The sequence below is a fragment of the Pituophis catenifer genome, unplaced genomic scaffold, assembly GCF_029215685.1.
Source record: "Pituophis catenifer annectens isolate HBS135680 unplaced genomic scaffold, rPitCat1.0.hap2 SCAF_11, whole genome shotgun sequence".
In the NCBI taxonomy this organism is placed as follows: Eukaryota; Metazoa; Chordata; class Lepidosauria; order Squamata; family Colubridae; genus Pituophis; species Pituophis catenifer.
Genome location: NW_027256891.1, coordinates 24344723 through 24368428, shown reverse-complemented (window position 1 = coordinate 24368428; position 23706 = coordinate 24344723). Strand labels below are relative to the sequence as shown.

Here is a 23706-nt window from a genome sequence, read left to right as displayed (position 1 = left end):
GCAACAACACAACTCTTCCTTCTCCTCCTTTCCTGACACGCAACCCCGCAACTCCCTTGCCCGGGCAAAGCTGCGAGGAAGAGCTCCGCAAAGCTAAGCCAGCCCAGCGGAGACCCCCCAAAATGGGAAACTTAAAAAGCCAGGGGGGGAAAGAAAAGAGCGCCTCCGAGCATGGGCAGAGTGCGCTTGACTTGACTTGACTTTCCACCCACACACACCCCACACACACACACACCAATGGGCAGGGCATGTGGGTCACCCAAGACCCCCGACGGAAAGGGAGGGAAGAGGGAAGAGATTTCTAGATGCAGGACCCCTTGCAAAGGGGGTGCAACTTCAGACCAGCGCCCCACTTGGGGCAATGCAAGCGGGGGTTGGGTGGGGGGGGGAAGGAGCTAGGGAGACCCCCGGGATTGCTTTCCTCCCTCCCAACCCCCAACCCCCCCATATTGCAAAGGTTTTGCAGTACCTGGCCGCCAGGTCTCTGCCCCGAGGTCTCAGCTCTCCTCCAGCAGCCCCGGCTGCAGCTTCCTCCGCGGCCGGCCGAGGAGCAGTCGCCGCCCACGGGCGTTCCCGGCCGGGGAGCGGACCAGGCTGCCTGCCTGCCTGCCTGCCAGGCGCCCGGAGCCAACGCTTGAGCTCCTCCCGGGCGCCTTCCTCCTCTTGGCTCTTGCAAAACCCCGAGGCTGCGTTCCCACGACGCGCGCAATGCTCCCCCATCATCTCCTGACTCGCTTCTCGGGCTCCGTCCGCCCCTGCAACGCGTTGCCCGTCTGCAGCTGCACGGTTTTGCGGGAAGCAAGGCCAGAGCATCGTGGAGCATGGGCAGAGCGCCCCAGGGTTCTTTCCCTCTCTTGGCGGCTCCGATGGTCGTACGGGGCTGCTATCCCCCGCTTGAAGCTGGAATCGGGAAGGCGAGGCAGAGGAGTTGGGAAAGACTACTGCCAGGTGCCGTCCCTGGGGCTGCCCTTGAAGACTGTCTCCGGAAGGCTCATCAACTCGGGTCTGGGTAGCCAGGCCTGGGTTTCCGAAGGTGTGAAGGGTGCCCTCTCCTGGCTGGTCTTGCAACTGCCGTCCGTGGTCTCTGATTTGGCTTCTGTGCATTCTACTTTTTGTGTTTGGGATGGGAGGAGGGGGGGAGGGGGAGGAGGAGGGAGGAGGGAGAGGGGTGGGGAGAGGAGAGGAGGAGGAAGAGAAGAAGGAGGAGGAAGAGGAGGAGAGGAGGAGGAGGGGGAGGGGAAGAGGAGGAGGGGGAGGAGGGGGAGGAAGAGAAGATGGAGAAGAGGGATGAGAAGGGAATGAAGAGAAGAAGGAGGAAGAGGAGGAAGAGGAGAAGAAGAGGAGGAAGAGGAGAAGATGGAGGAGAGGAAGAGGAGAAGAGAAGGAAGAGAAGGAGGAAGAGGAGGAGAAGGAGGAGAAGGAGAGGAGGAAGAGAAGGAGGAGGAAGAGAAGGAGGAGGAAGAGGAGGAGGGAAGGAGGAGGAGGGGGAGTGGAAGAGGAGGAGGGGGAGGAGGAGGAGGAAGAGAAGATGGAGAAGAGGGATGAGAAGGGAATGGAGAGAAGAAGGAGGAAGAGGAGAAGGAGAGGAGGAAGAGAAGGAGGAGGAGAAGAGAAGAGAAGGAAGAGAAGGAGGAAGAGGAGGAGAAGGAGAGGAGGAAGAGAAGGAGGAGAAGGAGAGGAGGAAGAGAAGGAGGGGGAAGAGGAGGAGGGAAGGAGGAGGAGGGGGAGTGGAAGAGGAGGAGGGGGAGGAGGAGGAGGAAGAGAAGATGGAAAAGAGGGATGAGAAGGGAATGGAGAGAAGAAGGAGGAAGAGGAGAAGGAGAGGAGGAAGAGAAGGAGGAGGAGGAGAGGAAGAGGAGGAAGAGAAGGAGGAGGATGGAATTGTTCTTAATTTATTTTAAGATGGTTCCCTGTTGAGATTCACTTGTTCAGATGGGCAGCCAGATAGACTGAATAAATAAAGTCCCCCCCCACCCCCGTTTTTCTAGCCAAATATACTTGAGCTTCATTTGAGTGTCAAGAAGGCATTCCGAGCCTACAAATTCAGAGCGTGGTTTTACAGACCCATTTTGGGGATCCAGCCAGGGCTGTGGTTCCAAGCACGCAAAAAACCCCACCTCCTGGCTGTTATCGGTGCTAGCATTGCTTGTGCTGTGTCTTCTCAACGGCCCACGGTATCTAATTAATTTGGGTTATCTATAATATAATTATATCATTTATAATTTTTAAAAAAGGGGCACGGTGGCTCGGTGGCTAAGACGCTGAGCTTGTCAGTCGAAAGGTCGGCAGTTCAGCGGTTCGAATCCCTAGTGCCGCGTAACGAGGTGAGCTCCCATTCCTTGTCCCAGCTTCTGCCAACCTAGCAGTTCGAAAGCACGTCAAAAATGCAAGTAGAAAAATAGGGGCCACCTTTGGTGGGAAGGGAACAGCGTTCCGTGCGCCTTTGGCGTTGAGTCATGCCGGCCACATGACCACGGAGACGTCTTCGGACAGCGCTGGCTCTTCGGCTTTGAAACGGAGATGAGTACCGCCCCCTAGAGTCGGGAACGACTAGCACATATGTGCAAGGGGAATCTTTACCTTTATCTATGATATAATAGTTTTTATTCTGTTTGTTGTTGTTGTCCCTGGCTGAGATGAGCAGCTGTACAAATTGATTAAACAAAGACATAAATAAGCTAAGCTTGCAACTGTACGATGTCACGGTGACGAAGACATGCAAAGGCTCCATGTAAAGTGTGAACCCACCATTTGGATTGGAAAATGCACTGTTTACTACTGAAATCCTTCCATGGGCTTCAAGTCAGTGGTTAAGTTTTAAAAAAAGAAAGAAAGAAAGAAAGAAAGAAAGAAAGAAAGAAAGAAAGAAAGAAAGAAAGAAAGAAAGAAAGAAAGAAAGAAAGAAAGAAAGAAAGAAAATCTGTGGATCTCTCTCTCTCTCCCTCTCTTTCCCCCCTCTTCTCCGACTGCAAAATTCCACAAATAAAGGAAGACAATAGCATTTTGAATTTTTTTTTTTTACCCTGTTCAATTCAAAAATCTCAAATTGCCCTTCATTAATTCCAGCACTCCCTCGTGTGGGGAAAGAACAGAATTAAAACTCCAGTGATAAAATCTGCGTAGCAGAGTTTTACAGATTTACAGAGTTGGAAGGGACCTTGTAGGTCATCTAGTCCAACCCTCTGCCCAAACAGGAGACCCTGCACCATTTCTGACATATAGCAGTCCAATCTCTTCTTGAAAGCTTCCAGTGATGAAGCTCCCACAACTTCTGAAGGCAACTTCTGTTCCATGGGTTGATTGTTCTGTCAGGAAATTCCTCATTTCTAGGTTGAATCTCTCCTTGTTCAGTTTCCATCCATTATTCCTTGTCTGGCCTTCAAAATAGTTTGAGCCCCTCCTTTCTGTGGCAGCCCCTTAAATAGACTGCTTATCCTGTCTCCTCTGGTCCTTCACTGGACTAGCCAGGCCCACTTCCTGCAACCGTTCATCATATGTTTTAGGCGTTAGCCTCCAGTCCCCTAATTTGTTTTCCCAAACATCAGTATGCAAAGTTTCCGAAAGATGCCCTAATTAATTCACGAGCCATGAGCCAAACTTCAAAAGAAATACAGTCATTTATTAGGAGCACCATTTCGGCAATATTCAGATGCAGTTAGAACTAATCCCACGTAGATTTACGTTCCCCCTATGACCCTGTCTCTCCCCTCCTCCCTGGCCATGTCATAAATCAATTATCATTCTCCAATTAACCACTTTGGCTGGCTGTGAAATCCAACACCCTCCTTCTGATTGCAGTAAGAAAGCATGCATGGAATGTAGCTTCAGTTAGGGAAATCAATCAGTTCTATCAGTTCTCCCTCCTTCCTGCTCATGGCAACTTGAAAGCTTTGCAAGTTGACACAGTACCCCAAAATTCTAACCTCTGCAAAAATCGAAATACACTAATCTGTAAATTTTTTTATTTTTATTTTTTTGCAAAACAGGTTGTCCACACACAAAATGGTTGCTATAGTGACTGTGAGCCAATCAGAAATGGAATTAACTTCCAGATATAACCAGGCACCCTTGTATTGGAGAGTGTTACTCATCTAAAAAGGACTTCAGGTTATCAATGCAGATTATGGTTGAAGTTGGCCTTTTACTATATGCTAATTTTCTGTTCATTTTTTTTTAATTAAATGTTTAGAAACAGGACAGGGAATATGCGAACAGAGTCATTTGCTACGAGATAGGTAGCAAATAAATTCACATTGATTTGCATTGCATTTATTTGAATTTCTCTAAATAAATAAATAAATAAATACGGTGAGTGCCGAGGAACATTTAAATATTTTATTTATTTACTAAACACATTTCTACGCTGCCACAATCATAGCAACTCACATTTTGCAACTTTCACATTTCCTGGTGGGGCCAGAGAAGATATACATAGATTCATAGTTTTTTTTAAATGTCCATGATTGTAACTACTGGATAAACAGGTAACTGGGGGTGGGGGTGAATAAACTAGAAAAAGAAGATAGGTATGTGAAAATTGGAAGGGATCTTAAACAGGCACAGGGATCTTATTATCACATGTAGTGGACCTGTCCATCGGCGAAAAAATATTGGGCAAAGATAAAAAAAGTGATTAGAGGAGATGGTAACACAACAAATAGACCTAAAACCAGAACTTTTTTTTACTAGGCATACTAATGGGGAAATACAATAAAATAATCCAATATTTAATGTTACATGTAATAACAACGGGTAGAATTACGTATGCACAAAATTGGAAAAATGGAAGTATACCCACAGAGGAAGTGGTAATAAAGAAAATATCAGATTGCGTGGAAATGGACAGGTTAACGATGGAAATTAAAAAACAAAGGAGAAACAGAGTATTACCTGATATGGTACGATTGGCTAGCTAGACAATAGATGCAAAGGTTAGAAAATGAATGACGAACAAGTTAGAAACAAATAAAAGTATAAAGCTATATAGAAGAGTAGGTATCGTAAGCAATATTGGTACTAGATTGTACATAATTGCAAATCAAAATATATAGAGTGATAAACGTATAGAGAAGTGTGTTATAACCATGGATACAATAGATATAAATATGTTGTGTAATATCAAGTTTTACTCTTTTTTTCTATGAACTACAGTATACTGTACGAACAAGAGAAAAATGGTTGTAGGATGTATATTTAAAAAGGTGCGGATAACAACCAGCATATCGTTGTTGCAAAATTGAAATTGCGATGTAAAATGAAGGAAAATGTACAATAAAAATGTTTTAAAAAGTAAAATAAAATTGGAAGGGATCATTCAGGGCCCCAGCACCCATGGAGCAGGTTAATAGTGCTACTACCCTAAATTCTCATTTAAAGGCGTTTTGTTTTTCCCATTATTGAGGTCAACTTAAAAACAGCCGTGAGGTTGTAGGATCGATATTGCAAGAGCCTTGCAGAGAATTGCATGTACAGAGTAGATATATGTTCGTGCAGCTAGTTCCAATGTTGCCAATCAGGTTTGATTGCAACAGGGCCGGCCACATCAAACAGACGATGTGAGTTTGGAATAAAAGAATTTATTCATGCATTTGTTTATTTGTTTACAACACCCATAGGGCCACCCAACTCAAAAGAATAACTCCGAGCAACATCACCGTTGCGGATTAAATGTTTTACCCTGGTTTCTTTATCATGTTAATTCGAGGGAAGGGAATCGACTATCTTCAATGGCAATATGAAGATTTGGTGCCGTTGTTAGTCCTCTGATGACGTTACCTAGCTGGGTCATGAGACGTCCCCAAGAAAAGCACCAAGCTCAGAGAGCCCTCATTTCAGCCCTGAGCTAAAAAATAGTCTCCATTATTGATATTATTGCTTGACAAACAAACACTACTGTCCCCAAGGTGTCTGAACAGAAGCCGAGAATTAATCTTTTAACCTGGAAAATATAAACCAGGTTTTAAAGAAGAGATTGGACAACCATTTGTCTGAAATGGTGTAGGGTTTCCTGCCCAAGCAAGGGGTTGGACTAGAAGACCTCCAAGGTCCCTTCCAACACTGTTATTCTATTCTGTTCTGTTCTGGCTATTTCATTCTATTCTTATTCCTATCCTTTCTATTTCATTCTATTTATACCCTATCCTATCCTATTATTTCTATATCATTCTATTTATATTCTATTCCTATCCCATCCTATTCTATCCTATCCTATCATTTCTATTTCATTCTATTTATATCCTATCCTATTATTTCTATTTCACTCTATTTATATTCTATTCCTATCCTATCCTATCCTATTCTATCCTATCTTTTCTATTTCATTCTATTTATACCCTATCCTATCCTATCCTATTATTTCTATATCATTCTATTTATATTCTATTCCTATCCCATCCTATTCTATCTTTTCTATTTCATTCTATTTATATCCTATCCTATCCTATCCTTTCTATTTCATTCTATTTATACCCTATCCTATCCTATCCTATCCTATCCTATCCTATCCTATCCTGTGATTCCTATTTCATTCTATTTATATTCTATTCCTATCCTATCCTACTTCTATCCTATTTCTACTTCATTCTATTCCTATCCTATCCTATCCTATCCTATCCTATCCTATCCTATCCTATTTCATTCTATTTATATTCTATCCCTATCCCATCCTATCCATATCCTATTATTTCCATTTAATCCTATCCCTATCCCTATCCCTATCTCTATCCCATCCCATCCTAAGAACCTCCAACTTCTGGTGGCGGCCCTAAGAAACTCCAAGCAAGCAAGCAAGCAAGCTGCAAAACCGAATCCGAGCTTGCATCGCCCATCACCCGATCCCTTTCCATCCTTCTCGGCGCAGCAGCTGATTGCAGCCAAGGCCGGGCTGGTGGGTGGGTGGGTGGGTGGATCCCCTTCGGGCGATCTCCGATTGCGCAACCTCCCTCCCTCCCTCCCGGATCCGCCTTTCCTTGCGCACCGCCCCGGTTCCTCCTCCTCCTCCTCCTCCTCCGGGGCTCCAGCTGGCCCTCCTCCATCCTGCAAGAGCAGCAGCGGACGCAGCGGACGCAGCCTCCTCCGCGATCCTAAGCAGCGCGGGGCCATGGCGGTGGACGAGGCCGGCGGGGCGGCGGCGGCGGAAGGCTCGGAGGCGGCCAGCCCGGGCTTGCTGATGGAGATCGTCAGCTCCCCGCTCAACCTGAGCCTGCTGGGCCTCTGCCTCTTCCTGCTCTACCAGATCGTGCGCGGGGACCGGCCGCGCGCCCAGCCCGAGGGCGAAGAGGAGCCGCCGCCGCTGCCCAAGCTCAAGCGCCGCGACTTCACCCTCGCCCAGCTGCGCCCCTTCGACGGCCTGGCCGAGCCGCGCATCCTCATGGCCATCAACGGCAAGGTCTTCGACGTCAGCCGCGGACGGAAGTTCTACGGGCCCGGTGAGCAGCAGGGGGGGGGGGATCCCTGGGCCCCGGGAACCCCACAAAGGATCCCCCAACTTGCAATCAGCAAAAGGCCCAGAGAGGATCCCCAAGTTGCAATCAGCCAGAAAGGATCCCCCAACTTACAAACAGCCAGAAAAGGCCCAGAGAGGATCCCCCAACTTGCAATCAGCCAAAAGGCCCAGAGAGGATCCCCAAGTTGCAATCAGCCAGAAAAGGCCCAGAGAGGATCCCCCAACTTGCAATCAGCCAAAAGGCCCAGAGAGGATCCCCCAACTTGCAATCAGCCAAAAGGCCCAGAGAGGATCCCCAACTTGCAATCAGCCAGAAAAGGCCCAGAGAGGATCCCCCAACTTGCAATCAGCCAGAAAAGGCCCAGAGAGGATCCCCCAACTTGCAATCAGCCAGAGAGGATCCCCAAGTTGCAATCAGCCAAAAAAGGCCCAGAGAGGATTCCCCCAACTTGCAATCAGCCAAAAGGCCCAGAGAGGATCCCCCAACTTGCAATCAGCCAGAGTGGATCCCCAAGTTGCAATCAGCCAGAAAAGGCCCAGAGAGGATTCCCCCAACTTGCAGTCAGCCAGAAAGGCCCAGAAAGGATCTCCCAAAACTGCAACCAGATTTTCAGAGTGGGGGATTTATGCCAAGGCAGAGTTGCAGAGACTAAAGTAGATTCTTTTGAATTTTGAGGATCCCCCAACTTGCAATCAGGCAAAAGGCCCAGAGAGGATCCCCCAACCTGCAACCAGATTCCCAGGTGAGGGATTTATGCGGAGGGAGAGTGGCAGAGTTTGAAGTAGATTCCTTTGGATTTGAGGATTTGCTGTGTAAAGGTTAGAAGTATTTAGTGGGGTGTATCTAGGATCCAATCTCTGGTTTCTTTTCCTTATCAGATTTCCTACACGCCCTTCTTCCCAGCTAAGTGACTCCGGGCATTTTAGCAATAAAAACCACGCTGCCAGAAAGAGATTTAAAGTAGAGTTAAAAAACAGGAATTTAAGACGGTTGAAAGAGGCGGAGGGAGCACCCTCAAGCCATCCAGCAACCCCAGGGTTGCATAGCACTCTTACACATACACACACACACACACCAGGTCAATGGCCAGAGCCAGGCCCGGACACTGTTCTGGAAGGCCAAAATAGTAGGGCCCAGCCTGATTGTTGGGACAACAGCAGAAAAGGCTCCCTTCTCGTAGAACAGTGATGGCTAACCTTTTTGCCGTCGCGTGCCAAAAGCGGGGGGGGGGGAGTGCGGGTGTGTGTGTCTCTCAGGCATGCCCACACCCATAATTCAATGCGCTCCACCCCGCCGTGCATGTGCATGTGACCCCTTTCCCAGCATTCCCCCTGCTTTTGGCACGTGATGGCACGGTGGGCCAGGTAGGCCCATTTTTCACCCTCCCCAGGCTCCAGAGGTTTTCTAGGAGCCTGGGGAGGGCAAAAACAGCCTCCCCCCACCCACAAGCCCTCTGGAGGCTGGAAATGGCCCATTTCCCGACTTCTGGTGAGCCCGGAAGGCCCAAGAATAGCTGGCCAGTGCACACATGGACGCTGGAGCTGAGCTAGGGCAACGCTTGTGTGCCCACACATATGGCTCTGGTTCCACCTGTGCCATAGATTCGCCATCACAGTCCTAGAAGATCCTGCTAGTCGAAATTCTTTTTCAACGGGATGTGCAACATTCTTTTCCCTGCCTTATCAGGTGGGATAGGTCAATGTCCCTAACATGGTTTTCAGATTACACGTTAAGAACAAGGGTAGACTTTGGCACACATGCCACTTTCTGCTCCCCTGCTGTCTGTCAAGGCCAATTTTTTTTCTATTTGAAATTTTCACGGGCCAGATAGCGCAGGCACGGACAGATTACACATTACGCATATCCAGCCATGCTGAATGGATTAGCCGATCGTGCAAACGATGATAACAAGCTGTCCGTTCGGTGGGAAGGTGCCCCTTGGAGGTTGAAGCTCTTGTGTAAATGAATAGTCAAAATAATAATAATAATAATCCATAAGGCGTAGTGTTTTTTTTTTTTGCAGAACCTCTTGGAAAGTGTCACTTCCAAACATTAACCTGGCTGGCAAATGGACTCTGGTCCTTCAAAGCGTTTCCAAGTTTGTGATGTAAGAGGGCAAAGATAACTCGGGGAGAGTCGGTCAAATTCTTTTCGCTGTCTAAAATGTCCCCAGAACTTAAATTCACCTTATAAATCAATCCTCAGGAGTCTGGTAGCGTCTGCCTTATAATAATGGATAGGGGTTATTTTATTATTTTTCTTTTTATTTCTTTTAGATGGTGTTTTTATATCCTTGTAAGACGCCTTGAGTCAGCAATATACATTTTCGAAATAAAATAAAATAAAATAAAATATGTAAGTTGGAAAGCTAGTTGGGTCTAGTGATGAAGGCTTCAGACTGGGTGACTGGAAGTTTTAGTCCTGCTTTAGGCATGAAAACCAGCTGGGTGACTTGAGGCCAGGCCATCTCTCTCAGTCCCAGCCACCTCAAAGGATTGTTGTGATGGGGAAAAAGGAGAAAGAAAGTAAGTGTTAGGTATGTTCGCTGCCTTGAGTTATTTATTAAAAATAATAATAATAAAAGGCAGGATACAAATAAGATAAATAATAAACTGAAAAGTGCAATTAGACACATTGTTTTTGGCTACTATGTAGCTTTCCTCCTATAATGTTCAAAAACCAGGGCAGTCCAAAAGTAATTTTTTTCCAAATTAGCACAGCATGGTTACATGCGAACGCTGGGAACTACAGTAAATCAGTTTTAGAGAGAGATTTATTGGAGTCATTTCTGTTTATTTCTGGCTAACGAGCCCAAGGCAGGGCTGTAATCTGAAGGCACTTTTTCAGACTAAAACTTGATGAAATCCAGATTTAGAATAGAATGGAGTGGAGTGGAGTGGAAGAGAAGAGAAGAGAAGAGAAGAGAAGAGAAGAGAAGAGAAGAGAAGAGAAGAGAAGAGAAGAGAGAATGAGTGGAATGGAGTGGAGTGGAGTGGAGTGGAGTGGAGTGGAATGGAATAGAATAGAATAGAATAGAATAGAATAGAATAGAATAGAATAGAATAGAATAGAATAGAATAGAATAGAATGAGTGGAATGGAGTGGAGTAGAGTAGAATAGAATATAGAATTGCAATTAAGGAATAGGAGTAGGAATAGAATGGAGTGGAGTAGAATAGAATAGAATAGAATAGAATAGAATAGAATAGAATAGAATAGAATAGGTGGAATGGAGTGGAGTGGAGTAGAAGAGAAGAGAAGAGAAGAGAAGAGAAGAGAAGAGAAGAGAAGAGAAGAGAAGAGAAGAGAAGAGAGAATGAGTGGAATGGAGTGGAGCGGAGTGGAGTAGAGTAGAGTAGAATAGAATAGAATAGAATAGAATAGAATAGAATAGAATGAGTGGAATGGAGTGGAGTAGAGTAGAGTAGAAAAGAATATAGAATAGAATTGCAATTAAGGAATAGGAGTAGGAATAGAATGGAGTGGAGTAGAGTAGAGTAGAATAGAATAGAATAGAATAGAATAGAATAGGTGGAATGGAGTGGAGTGGAGTAGAAGAGAAGAGAAGAGAGAAGAGAAGAGAATGAGTGGAATGGAGTAGAATAGAATAGAATAGAATGAGTGGAATGGAGTGGAGTAGAGTAGAGTAGAGTAGAATAGAATATAGAATAGAATTGCAATTAAGGAATAGGAGTAGGAATAGAATGGAGTAGAGTAGAATAGAATAGAATAGAATAGAATAGAATAGAATAGAATAGAATAGGTGGAATGGAGTGGAGTAGAAGAGAAGAGAAGAGAGAAGAGAAGAGAAGAGAATGAGTGGAATGGAGTAGAATAGAATAGAATAGAATAGAATGAGTGGAATGGAGTGGAGTAGAGTAGAGTAGAGTAGAATAGAATATAGAATAGAATTGCAATTAAGGAATAGGAGTAGGAATAGAATGGAGTGGAGTAGAGTAGAATAGAATGGAATAGAATGGAATAGAATAGAATAGAATAGAATAGAATAGAATAGAATAGAATAATAGAATAGGTGGAATGGAGTGGAGTAGAAGAGAAGAGAGAAGAGAAGAGAAGAGAATGAGTGGAATGGAGTAGAGTAGAATAGAATAGAATAGAATAGAATAGAATAGAATAGAATTACGATTAAGGAATAGGAATTGGAGTAGGAATAGAATAGAACAGAACAGCACAGCACAGCAGCTGGAAGGGACCTTGGAGGTCTTCTAGTCCAGCCCCTTGCTCAAGCAGGAGAACCTATACTATTTAGTTGAATCCAGCATTTTAATTTTGGAACAAGTCTGAATTCAAAAGCTGCAGCTAGAAACTGGGAAACCAAAGTGCCAAAAACTTTGGCTACAATCCTGCGTTTGAGCCCCCGGGCGTGACATCTAGGCAGCCAGGAACACAACTCAAAGAAGGCCCGTGTGTGTGTGTGTGTGTGTGTGTGTGTGTGTGTGTGTGTGAGAGAGAGAGAGATCAAAACCCATGGCTCTTGTGTTTCCCCATAAAATATTGATGGCTGCGATCCGATCTGCCGTTGCTCGGGAACAGAGCTGTAATATCGAAAAAGCCACGGGAGACAAAGCCTTCTCTACCAGCCTGAAATCAAGCAGGGAGCGTCTGCCTTAAAGGCAGTGACCGCCGTTCTTGGCACAACCGTGTGTTGCCTTAAACCTTCGTGGTTGTGTGAATCAACCCAAACGGGTTCCGGGTGGAGTAGCGGGGAGGGTTTTCCCTGGGAACGGGCAACCACGGAAAGTGGAAATCCAGAGATAAGCGTGGATCCGTTGCACGCTTGCCTCCTCGCTGAAAAGAGTTATTTCGTATCGTTTAAATCGATCATTTAGGACGGGTGCGGGAAGGAAGGCCCAGGCCGTTCTGTGCCAGGCGCTGTTGCCAAGCCCGCCTGCCCCCCCCCCATTTCCATCTCAATTCCACGTCCTCGTCTAACCAGCCAGACTCGTTCTCCCGAGGGGGATTATCTCTTTCTTGAGATCCAAAGGCTGCAACGTTGCCCTTTGTTGGGTGCCAAAGCATGCCTTTCGCCACTCCGCCTTCGGCTCCCTTGGCCTGTGGGAAGAGGGAGGTTGTGCATTACACAAGGCCAAACAGCTTTGCCTCGAAGCACCCACCCCCCCCTTCCCGCTGCCACCCACCCCCTCCGGTTCTTCCATCCAGAGATTAGGCAAGGAGCAAGAAAACCAGAACAGCTCTTGCCAATCCTCCTCGCCTGGCGTTGGCCAAACAGGTTTTTCCGTTCCTCCTCCTTGCATGTTTACCGAATCTTGCAAAGCTATTCGAAGTATGTTTCTATCCCGCCTGGTTTGCAATGCTTCGCGAATCATAATAATGGAAGAAAGGGCTCCAGAGCTGGATTAAAAAGGCCAGATTCCAGTCTAAACATCTGGCTGATTGTGCGGCCGAGACATATTGAAGGACGACTATCAAGGACCTTGTTGATAGCCTAATCTTCACAAAGCTAAACTTTTCTAAACCAAATTTCAGAAATAACGTCATTGGCTCTCTTTTCTTGCAACAACGCCTCCGGCTTTTAAAAAATAAATTTTATTAATTTTCTATTCTTTACAATTGTTAGCGCTTAATAAACACCGTGTTGTCTGGATATTTAATTGGCTTAACGATACAGATTCCCTTCTTAATCTCCAGGCCCCTTTTTTCCTAACCGCTGGTAAAATAAGTTCCATCTTTGATAATATTCTGTGTCTTCTGTCTGTTTAATTTTCAATATCCATTTCTGCCAGGGTGAATAAAAATCAATGATTTTTTAAAAAAAAAAATCAAAAAAATCGGATTTTTTTTATTTAAATTGGATTTTTTTTATTTTTATCGAATTGATTTTAATAAAAAACTTTTGGGGTAAAAATCTATGGTACGATAGTTTTCTATTTAAGATACATAAATAATTTAGTTTATTCAGCATGAAATGGAGCTTAGTTATGTAGCACGAGGCTGTATATTCTGCAACACTGGGACTATCGGTGAGTCAACAGTGGGTCAAAGGAGTAGCAGAGATGACAGTTGCTCTTTAAAAATTATGATTTAAATCGAGTTGATTTAAATCAAGCCTTTTTACTAGTGATTTAAATCGTGATTTAAATTGTGATTTAAATCAACTCGATTTAAATCAAATCCACCCTGATTTCTGCACAACTTTGCCATTGCTTTTGAGGGTTGATTTGTTTTTGTTTTTTCAACGTCCCTAAAACCCTGAGAATGTCAAGACTCACAAAATTCAACTCTGACCCAATCTGATCCTCCTTTGTGGACATCATCAGCCAAGATTGACTACATGCACCCGCTTAGGCTGAGCTTGGAAACTGGAGCAGCTGAAAAGCAACTAGCAGTGAAAGAGTTAAGTGTCCTTTCTCTTGTGGCTCTAGAGGTCGTTCTTGACTTATGACCACCAGTTGGGACCAGTATTTCTTTTGCTACGTGTTCCATACATTTTTGCCTGTAGGAAACTGAATTTTGTAAGGTCCCTTTCTTGAGCCATATCCCAAAAATGCCTGATAGGTTTTTTTTCTTGGCTTTCTAATATAGCTAGAATAGAATAGAATAGAATAGAATAGAATAGAATAGAATAGAATAGAATAGAATAGAATAGAATAGAATAGAATAGAATAGAATAGAGTTGGAAGGGACCTTGGAGGTCTTCTAGTCCAGCCCTCTGCTTAGGCAGGAAACCCTACACCCACTTCAGACAAATGGTTGTCCAACATCTTCTTAAAAACTTCTAGTGTTGGAGCATTCACAACTTCTGGAGGCAAGTTGTTCCACTGATGAATTGTTCTGACTGTCAGGAAATTCCTCCTTAGTTCTAAGTTGCTTCTCTCCTTGATTAGTTTCCACCCGTTGCTTCTTGTCCTGCCTTCTGGTGCTTTGGAGAATAGCTTGACTCCCTCTTCTTTGGGGCAGCCCCTGAGATATTGGAAGACTGCTATCATGTCTCCCCTAGTCCTTCTTTTCCTTAAACTAGACCTACCCATATCTGTTCGATGCCCTTCTTTTTCTCGCTGTGTCCGACTGTCCTTTGCATGAAAAGTCATCCGTCGGTTAGGCCTGCCTCTTGTTCTCGATACGTATCTCAACTCCATTGTGTATCTTGAGCGAACGGCAGGCAGGTGAAGTTTGCAGATTGCAATAGAGAGGGGTTTCAAACTCAAGGCCCGTGGGCCTTGGATGTGGCCCGCAGGGTGCTTAAATCTAGCCCGTAGGGCCGGCCTGGAAATAGTAAAAGGACTGGCCCGCAATGCCTCTAGCAACCAAAACAGGTCGCAGAGGGTCTCGTGTGGCCCCACACACCCCGTTTTGTCCAGCAGGGTGCTACAGAAGGCCGTCTAGGCTGAAAATAGGACGGGGGTGGCATGTGACACTCCCCTTGCCAAATTTTGGCCAGCAGGGAGGTGCAGGAGGCCATCCAGGCCAAAAATGGGGCAGGGCACGCCCCATTTTGGCCAACAGGGTGCTGCAGGGGGCCGTCCAGGCTGAAAACAGAGCACATGAGGCCCCCACACGCCCCATTTTGGCCAGCAGGGGGCTGTCCAGGCTGAAAACGGAGCACGTGAGGCCCCCACACACCCCGTTTTGGCCAGCAGGGGGCCGTCCAGGCTGGAAACGGAGCACGTGAGGCCCCCACACACCCCGTTTTGGCCAGCAGGGGGCCGTCCAGGCTGAAAACGGAGCACGTGAGGCCCCCACACACCCCGTTTTGGCCAGCAGGGGGCCGTCCAGGCTGAAAACGGAGCACATGAGGCCCCCACACACCCCGTTTTGGCCAGCAGGGGGCCGTCCAGGCTGAAAACGGAGCACGTGAGGCCCCCACACACCCCGTTTTGGCCAGCAGGGGGCCGTCCAGGCTGAAAACGGAGCACGTGAGGCCCCCACACACCCCGTTTTGGCCAGCAGGGGGCCGTCCAGGCTGGAAACGGAGCACGTGAGGCCCCCACACACCCCGTTTTGGCCAGCAGGGGGCTGTCCAGGCTGAAAACGGAGCACGTGAGGCCCCCACACACCCCATTTCGGCCAGCAGGGGGCTGTCCAGGCTGAAAATGGGGCCTGGGGGGGCCTCCATTCCCCATTTTGGCCGGCATGGTGCTGCAGCATGGAAGCGGTCTGTTTCCCCCCGCCTCCCGCCCCAGCCAGCCCACGGAGGAGAACTACAATGCTGATCCGTCCCTTGAAGAAATCCAGTTTTGACACCCCTGTAATAGAATGTTCTGAATTAGCTGCCTTGCCATACTTGTCCCTTCCTGCTTTAAAATATATATATATATAAAAGGCTCTAGTCCTCAAGGAGGAAGCATAGGTAGTCATCGACTTACAACAGTCCATTTAGTAACCGTTCAAAGTTAGAACAGCACTTACGAACCGTTTCTCACACTTACAGCCTATGGGGCAAATCTCACTAAACAAATGTCTCGCTTAACAACAACAAAAAAATTGGGTTCAATTGTAGTCGTAGGTCGAGGACCACCTGTACCAAAATAGAGTAAAATTTCTGTTCGTTGGGGGGGCAGGGGAAGGCCAGTAGCTAGAGAACGATTAAACGTTTTGACATTTTCCAAACCCAGCAACACTTTGTAAGAACGAGCAAAATTACTCATTTACGTTTACTGTTTAAAGTCCTTGATGGATCCGGCTAAAACTGCAGCCCTTAGAAAAAAAACGGCAACTAATTTTCTTTCTTTTTATTTTTTTAAAGCAAGACTTTGCTTTTAAAATCCTGTGCAAAGGTTAGCTCTGTTTACCCAAGTATTGGAGGATCCAAATTTAACAAGACTTTCAAAGTAGGGACACGAATGCCTCTGTTCTGGCCCAGTGGTTAGAGTGCAGTACTGCAGGTTACTTCTGCCGACTGCCGGCTGCCTGCAGGTTGGCAGTTCGAATCTCACCAGGCTCACGGTTGATTCAGCCTTCCATCCTTCCGAGGTCCATAAAATGAGGGCCCAGATTGTTGGGGACAATATGCTGACTCTGTAAACCGCTTAGAGAGGGCTGTAAAGCAGTGTGAAACGGCATATAAATCTTACTGCTATTGCAAACTGCCCACTGCCAGGAGTTCGATCCTGACCGGTTCAAGATTGACTCAGCCTTCCATCCTTCTGAGGCGGGTAAAATGAAGACCCAGATTGTTGGGGGCAAGAGGCTGACTCTGTAAACCGCTTAGAGAGGGCTGTAAAGCACTGTGAAGCGGCATATAAGTCTTAAGTGCTATTGCTATCGTTCTAACCCTGGGCTGTCCTCTGCAGAGGGACCTTACGGCGTCTTTGCCGGAAGAGACGCTTCCCGTGGCCTCGCGACTTTCTGCCTCGATAAAGAAGCTCTGAAAGACGAGTACGACGATCTTTCTGATCTGGACGCTACGCAGAGAGAAACGCTGAGTGATTGGGAGCAGCAGTTTACCTGTAAGTATTTTGAATTTTTTCCAGCCCTAAACCGATTCCTTAAGAGTCACTTCTTCCCACTGTGCATTTGTTTTTAAGAGGGTCACGGCCAAAACGTAATTGTAAAGATGGATAGACGGGAAAAAAAATTTCTAGGCTGAACGGGGATTTGGAAATGTGGGAAATGGCCTTGGGAGAGGGAAGAAGAGATGCTCCCAGTGGTCGGCGACCTTAAACACTCAAAGAGCCACAAAGGAGTCACATCCGGAAGCCCCCATTCGATTCTGGAGCTGACCGGAAGTCCGGTTCCCCCATCATAGTCTCCTCCTAGCACGGCGTCCTTTTTCCTCTACCTGTCCTAACTGAAAGTCCGAACTGACCAGCAACAGGGAGCCGCAGCACAGGGACGAAAGAGCCACATACGGCTCCAGAGCTGCGGGTTGCTGACCCCTGCCCTAGGGAATGATCAGATAAGAGACGGAGTAGCCCACAGCTGCATAACAGGAGGAGACTCAAGAGAGGAATCTCCCTTGAAATAATAGAAAATACTTGTAGCTCAGGTTTTAGATTTTGGCAGTGGTTTGCACTCCAAGCTTGTTTCAATTTAGTTGCTGGACGTTTCGTTACCAGACTTGGTAACATCATCCACAGGATTGTCTTCTCCTATTCTCCTTCGCTTATAAATATCTTTTCTGGTCAGTTGGTCGTTTGGTTGTTCATTTGGAGCTATTTCAGCTGTTCGGAATTTAAATATAGCTCCAAACGAACAAACAACCACACTGGCACACAAGACATTTATAAGCTAAGGAGAATAGAAGACAATCCTGCTAATGATTGTCCTAAACGAATGGTCCAGCAACTAAATTGAAACAAGCTTGGAGAGCAAACCAACTTCCCTTATCATCATCATCTTTTAATGACCCCGAAATCCCTTGTGGTGGAGTCTGGGCAACTGAATGGAGCTAGCAGAGTGTTTTACTGGCCGGATGCCCTTCCTGTCACCAGGGCAGAGTTTTGTTCAGCAGATCTATTCTCATTGTGCCCAGAGAGAGAAATATCTGCCTCTACCTAGGATCGAACTCACAGCCTCTTGATTTGTGAGGCGAGAGCTCCAACCTCTAGGCCACCGCACCACTCCTCTCGGAATCTCTCTTATCAGGCTGTAAAAAGAGACGGCGGGCGATTTGTACCTTCAGCCTTGCCAGATTCTATTTACGTAGCCTTACAATAAAGCAGAAATAGCTCCTCTGAAGCTGTTTTCTGTCCGGTCTGCTTGGAGAGGCTGACGGAAATTACTATTTTAACTTTCCCAAACCTGATTCGCCACACGCCATCCGGGTTAGGCGATTGTGGGAACCCGAAATCCAATCGGATCGAGGGAAGCTTTTTTTTTTTCCTGTAAACCTGTTTAGCATTGTAGCCTAAAGAGCTTGACCACAAGAATTCTATGGACCTGGAAAATCAATCTTCTATACAGGCAGTCCTCAACTTACAACCCATTTGTTTAATGACTGTTTGAAGTTACGACGGCGTTGAAAAATGTGACTTACGACCGTTTTTTTTTTTTCAAAGTTATGACCTTTGCAGCATCCCCGTGATCATGGGATCAAAATTCGCTTAGCAACTGGCATGTACTTACGACGATTGCAGCGTCCTGGGGTCACATGCTTCCCTTTCGCGACCTTCTGACAAGCAAAGTCAATGGGGAAGCCAGATTCACTTAACAACCGTGTGACTAATTTAACTAGTCTCTAAACTAGTGACTGATTTAACCTAACTAATTTAGTTAAGTGATTCACTTAACGACTGAGGCGAGAAAGGTCGTAAAATGGGGAGAAACTCACATCACAAACATCTCACTTAACAACAGAGGTTTGGAGCTCAGTTGTGGTCGCAAGGCAAGGACTAACTATTCTTTGCAGGCCATCTTAACTTCTTGTGGAATCTAAAACAAAATCAGTTGCTTTTTTGACTTTGATACTGGTAATACTGTGTTCCTTGGGGAGGGTAGAATTGGATACGAAGTTTGTCAGTATTGAAATAATAATTCTTACTTCGTGGGGGTGGGGTTTTTGTCTTTATTCAGTTAAATATCACTACGTCGGCAAACTGCTGAAGGACGGGGAAGAACCGACGGTATATTCCGACGAAGAAGAAACGAAAGACGAGAAAGACCGCAAGAACGATTAGCGAACGCGCCAAGGAGCTCTCCCAACGCTAGCTAGTTTTCTTTGCTTTTAATTTTCAAGGGAGATTTTTATCATATCCCCCCCTTCCTTCTATTTTACCCTTTTCCTATATCAGCCATTTTTAGAAATATTACTTCCAGAAGTGATGGAATTCAAATTTTTTTTACTACCGGTTCTGTGGGCGTGGCGTGGTGTGGCTTGGTGGGCGTGGCAGGGGAAGGATACGGCAAAATCTCCATTCCCACCCCACTCCAGGGGGAAAGATATTGCAAAATCTCCATTCCCACCCCCACTCGGGGGCCAGCCAGAGGTGGCATTTACCGGTTCTCCGAACTACTTAACATTTCCGCTAGCGGTTCGCTAGAACCTGCTGAATTTCAGCCCTGACTTGCAGTGACATTGGCCGCAACGCTGCACTTTTTAATCGATGTTCCTAAAAATAACTCAGTGCTCACTTTTTCCAATCCAAGCCGAGGGCCTCGGCGGGCAGCAGAGTAATGGGCATCACCAGTTGGTGGCACGTAAAAGATCTCACCAGCCTAGCAATGGCCGTAGGATTTCCCTTTCTGTGAGGGAACCTGTTGAACGGACATTGCAATGCTCTGAAGGTTGACCCTTGACCAGAAAATGTTTCCTTGTAGGAGATATTGCTCTGTCCTTCGGGGTTGGGTTGATGGCTGTTCAGAAAGGGATCCTTTCTGTATCTTCCCAGCCCATTTCTCTATCCTTCCTTTTATACAAACTTGTCTTCCACCGATTGCCCATCTCTGTGTATCCTTTTGAGCGAACTTCGTCCGCTGCGGATTCCTTCACGTGTGCATTTTCTGCGGGGGTTTTATATCATTTCAGATCCTTAAGAATGCAGAATGTAGTGGGTGGTTTTATTTTATTTTATTTGTCATAGCTAATGTAGCATTGGAAGAGGTTGAAAAGTGGTTTTTATAGAGAGACTTACACCCCAACTGACGGGGCCCTTAGCTTTGGAGCAAAATAACTTTCTCTTTTTTTTAAAAAAAAAAAAATGCAATACTTTCATTATAAAAAACAGTATAAAGAATAAAGATAAGATAAGCATCGTGGGCGCAAGCGGCAGGAACGAGATGAGGGGCTGTTCTTGGGAAGGCTCCCAATACGTCCGGCTCTATTGTTCCTTCAGGGACTTTTGAGTCAGCCAGGTTATGACAGCGAGTCTGACTAGGTGGCTCAGTGGCTAAGACAGTGAGCTTGTCAAGCAGAAAGGTTGGCGGTTCGAATCCCTACAGGTCTCCTGTGAGCAGGGGGTTGGACTAGATGACCTCCAAGGTCCCTTCCAACTCTGTTACTGTTATGATCCAGAGCCTCTTTGAGAATGCGGTCTTGGTTGTGTTCTTTAACCTCCTGGGTCAGCTGAGCTTGGTGGAGGGCATGCCGCACAGCGTAATTCTTTGAAGAGAGAGGAGCCTCCGTGTTTACTGCAAATATCAAAAGTCTCCAAAAAGGGGAACCGTGGCCCAAAATCACTTTCTTTTGAGAAGGAACGTTTTCCATCTTTCGACTAGGCTAATCGACTGCTGTATATATCTAACAGGCGAGTTTGGTTTAGCTCAGGAGTCGGCAACCCGTGGCTCTGGAGCCGCATGCGGCTCTTTCATCCCTCTGCTGCGGCTCCGTCACCGTTCGGCTCCACAATTGATAAGGCTTTCATTTAGGACAGGTAGAGGAAAAAGGACGCCGCGCTAGGAGGAGATTATGGTGGGGAACCGGACTTCTGGCCGGCTCCAGAATTTAATGGGGGGGGCTTCTAGTTAGGACTTTTGTGGCTCTTTTGAGTGTTTAAGGTTTAGCTGCAATGGATCATCAGGTCTCACTTATAATTGTTGATTAATTGTAAGCTTTAATATCTTGGCAAGATCTTAGTGACGTGCGGAAGTAGTCAATCTCCCTTGATTTCAGATAATAAATCCAAGTTTCACAATAGGACGATGGAACCACTTGGCCAAGTATTCTGCTAATTCTCGGGTACATTTTTGGGGTCCAGTTGAGATTCAGTTCATTTTGCGCGGTCGTTCGCAGCGTGAAATCGGCTGGATTTAGGAAAGTAGGAAAGGACTATGGAACCAAGAAACATGTTTCAAAGAAGTTATTCCAACCTTTTTTATATACTCACCGTTTTGCGGGACTCAAACACTACAGATCTCTTTTGCTTCTTAAAAAAAAAACACTACTTTTCACAACAAGCAATAAATAGCGTAACTTTGAATTTCTATCTTTGGTAAATTGAAAGTATAGAATTTAGATTTTTGTTGCCTGTTCCCATTTCCCCCAAATGTACAACCTTCTTAAAAAGATCTTTGCCTGTTCTTGCTTGTTGCCCTAAAGACAATTAACTGGCTGAAATGTTGTGACCTACCTCTCTGGGCTTTGTAGGGTAATTAACGAAAAGCTAATTTTTTTAAAAAACTGCTTCTTTCTAAAGTTCACCATTCTTGCAGAATCGATGTTGAACGATGTTTCGAATTCAAAGCTGGGATGGTTGTAACTTTCTTTGTTTTTAAAGGCGAGGAAATAAAATTCTTCCTACAAATGTGTTTTTTTTCTTCTTCTTTGACTTAATAAGATGACGTGCAGTATTTAACGCTCCAAAATCACCTGGGAAAAGAAAGGTGTTTAGGATGGAATCTCTTCTCCAGGGCTTTTCAACTGCTGGTGATGTAAAGCTAATTAGAAACCTGGTGCCCATTTCAAATTTTTGGAAGACGCATCACACAGCACGTTGCTCGGTGCCAAATGCAGCCTTAAAAGGCTATTTACCGTATTTTTCAGACTGTAAGATGAACCTAAATTTAGAATAGGAAAACAACAAAAAAGTTTTGGGCCTATCTTTTTTTTGGGTCTTTTCCAGTCTTTTTTCAGCCTGTTTTCGGGAGGTTTTTCGGCCCGTTTTCAAGGCTTATTTGGCCTGTTTTAGGGGGCTTTTTTGGACCATTTTCAATGCTTTTTTCAGCCCATTTTTGAGGGTTTTTGTGGCCCAATTTTGGGGGTTGTTGTGGCCCGTTTTTGAGGCTTTTTGCGTCCCATTTCCGAGGCTTTTTGGGCTGTTTTTGAGGCTTTTTCCAGGCTGTTTTTGAGGCCTTTTTCTGAAAAACAGGCCGAAAACGCCCTGAAAACTGGCCCAAAAAAGCCTCAAAAACAGGCTCAAAAAAGCCTTCAAAATGAGCCAAAAAAAAGCCTCAAAACGGGCCCAAAAAGCCTAAAAAACGGGCCAAAAAAAGCCTCAAAAACGGGCCCAAAACCGCTCAAAACAGGCCAAAAATAGCCTCCAAAACGAGCCGAGAAAAGCCTTGAAAATGGGCCAGAAAAAGGCTAAAAAAAGGACGTGCTGAGGCCAAAGCTGATGGGTGGGCGGGTCTATAAAACGCACAGACATTTTTGACCCCTTTTGGGTGACAAAAAAGTGTGTCTTATAGTCCGAAAAATACAGTAATTCTTTTGGTTTTAGATTAATAGCCTGCCTTTCATTCAGAAGCTTGCTTTAGCAGGCTCGGAACTGAGTTGCCAAAGGGTACAAACGGACGGATTTCTGTGTTTAATGCGATAAAATTTGCTTGGTTTTTGCTCCTTAAATCTCAATTTTAGAACGCTGCAATGACGGAAAATAAAACGAGGGGTACAAACAGGCTAAAAGCTCCGTTTTCTTACAGGATGGTCCCATGTTAGAAGCCACGTTCTTTAAACTTTTATCTAAACCAGGATAAAAAAAAAAGAGAGAGAAGTGCTCTTTATCCCAGCGTGTCTTATCTCTTTACAACATGCTCAGGAAATCTGATATAAAATCTCCAGAGATGCCATTGTTTATTAGCTGCCTCCGGCTGAGCGTTAAAGAGGATTGGGAGTTCTGACACGTTTACATAGGTGACACCCCCAAAATCTCCCATTTCAAAATACTGGCAGCAAGGAGGAGAGATTTTGTGGGGGAAAGACCATTGGCCAGTTTTGCAAACATAAGAGGTGGGAAAACTTGGTGGAGAAGTCTAGCACTGATGACGTTACCTAGTTGGGTAAGGAAACGTCTCCAAGAAAACCACCAAGCTCAGAGAGCACCAAGGACCCCTCATTCCTACCCCCCAGCTACAAATATTCTCCTTTATTGGAACCAGATAAGCCTTTATTTATCCTTTGGGTTTCTATTCTATTTAATTAAATATGATTAATTAAATTATTTCAATATTCTGAATGGCTTACACACACGTACGCACTCTTAACACAACTGCAAGTCAGCTCTAAGATGATGCCATGGAGACAGCAAGATCTTCCAGCATCTTCAAAGCCCTTTTAGGTCATAAAGCACTCTATTTTGGGGGAGAGGGGGTTAAGTCTAATGAAGTGATGGAGTTGGTGCCACGTGGATCACTGTTGCTTATACACCCCATGAAAAGGTGGGGGGGCTTTCTTCACCATCCACTTAAGTGTGGATTCACCCCCAACTCACACTTCGACTTGTAGATAGTTGGACCCACTTCTAAATATAGACCTGGACTCCAGCTACTGGCCATTTTCTCCTAGGTTCAGAGACATTTCTTTAAAAAAAAAATAAAAGGTGCTACAATATTGGCCAGGGGTATCTCTTAACCTTGGCCGTTTTAAGACCGATGGACTTCAACTCCCAGAATTCCCCAGCCAGCAGAGG

At 45.6% G+C, this 23706-nt stretch overlaps 1 protein-coding gene across 1 annotated transcript; it reads left to right on the top strand.

Annotated features, from left to right (window-relative positions):
- The first annotated feature begins 7070 nt into the window (after nucleotides 1-7070).
- Nucleotides 7071-21601, top strand: PGRMC1 (progesterone receptor membrane component 1). Its single transcript, XM_070952065.1, has 3 exons — nucleotides 7071-7427; nucleotides 16717-16872; nucleotides 18938-21601. The coding sequence occupies exons 1-3, from the start codon at nucleotides 7100-7102 to the stop codon at nucleotides 19039-19041; spliced, it is 588 nt and encodes a 195-aa protein (XP_070808166.1). The 5' UTR covers nucleotides 7071-7099; the 3' UTR covers nucleotides 19042-21601.
- The last annotated feature ends 2105 nt before the right edge of the window (nucleotides 21602-23706 follow it).

Bases quoted from the DNA above. Each gene is read 5' to 3' on its own strand.
- PGRMC1 (XM_070952065.1), top strand. From the start codon at position 7,100: ATGGCGGTGGACGAGGCCGGCGGGGCGGCGGCGGCGGAAGGCTCGGAG. The intron at 7,428-16,716 runs GTGAGCAGCAGG...TGTCCTCTGCAG, and splicing joins ACGGAAGTTCTACGGGCCCG to AGGGACCTTACGGCGTCTTT. The intron at 16,873-18,937 runs GTAAGTATTTTG...GTCTTTATTCAG, and splicing joins TTGGGAGCAGCAGTTTACCT to TTAAATATCACTACGTCGGC.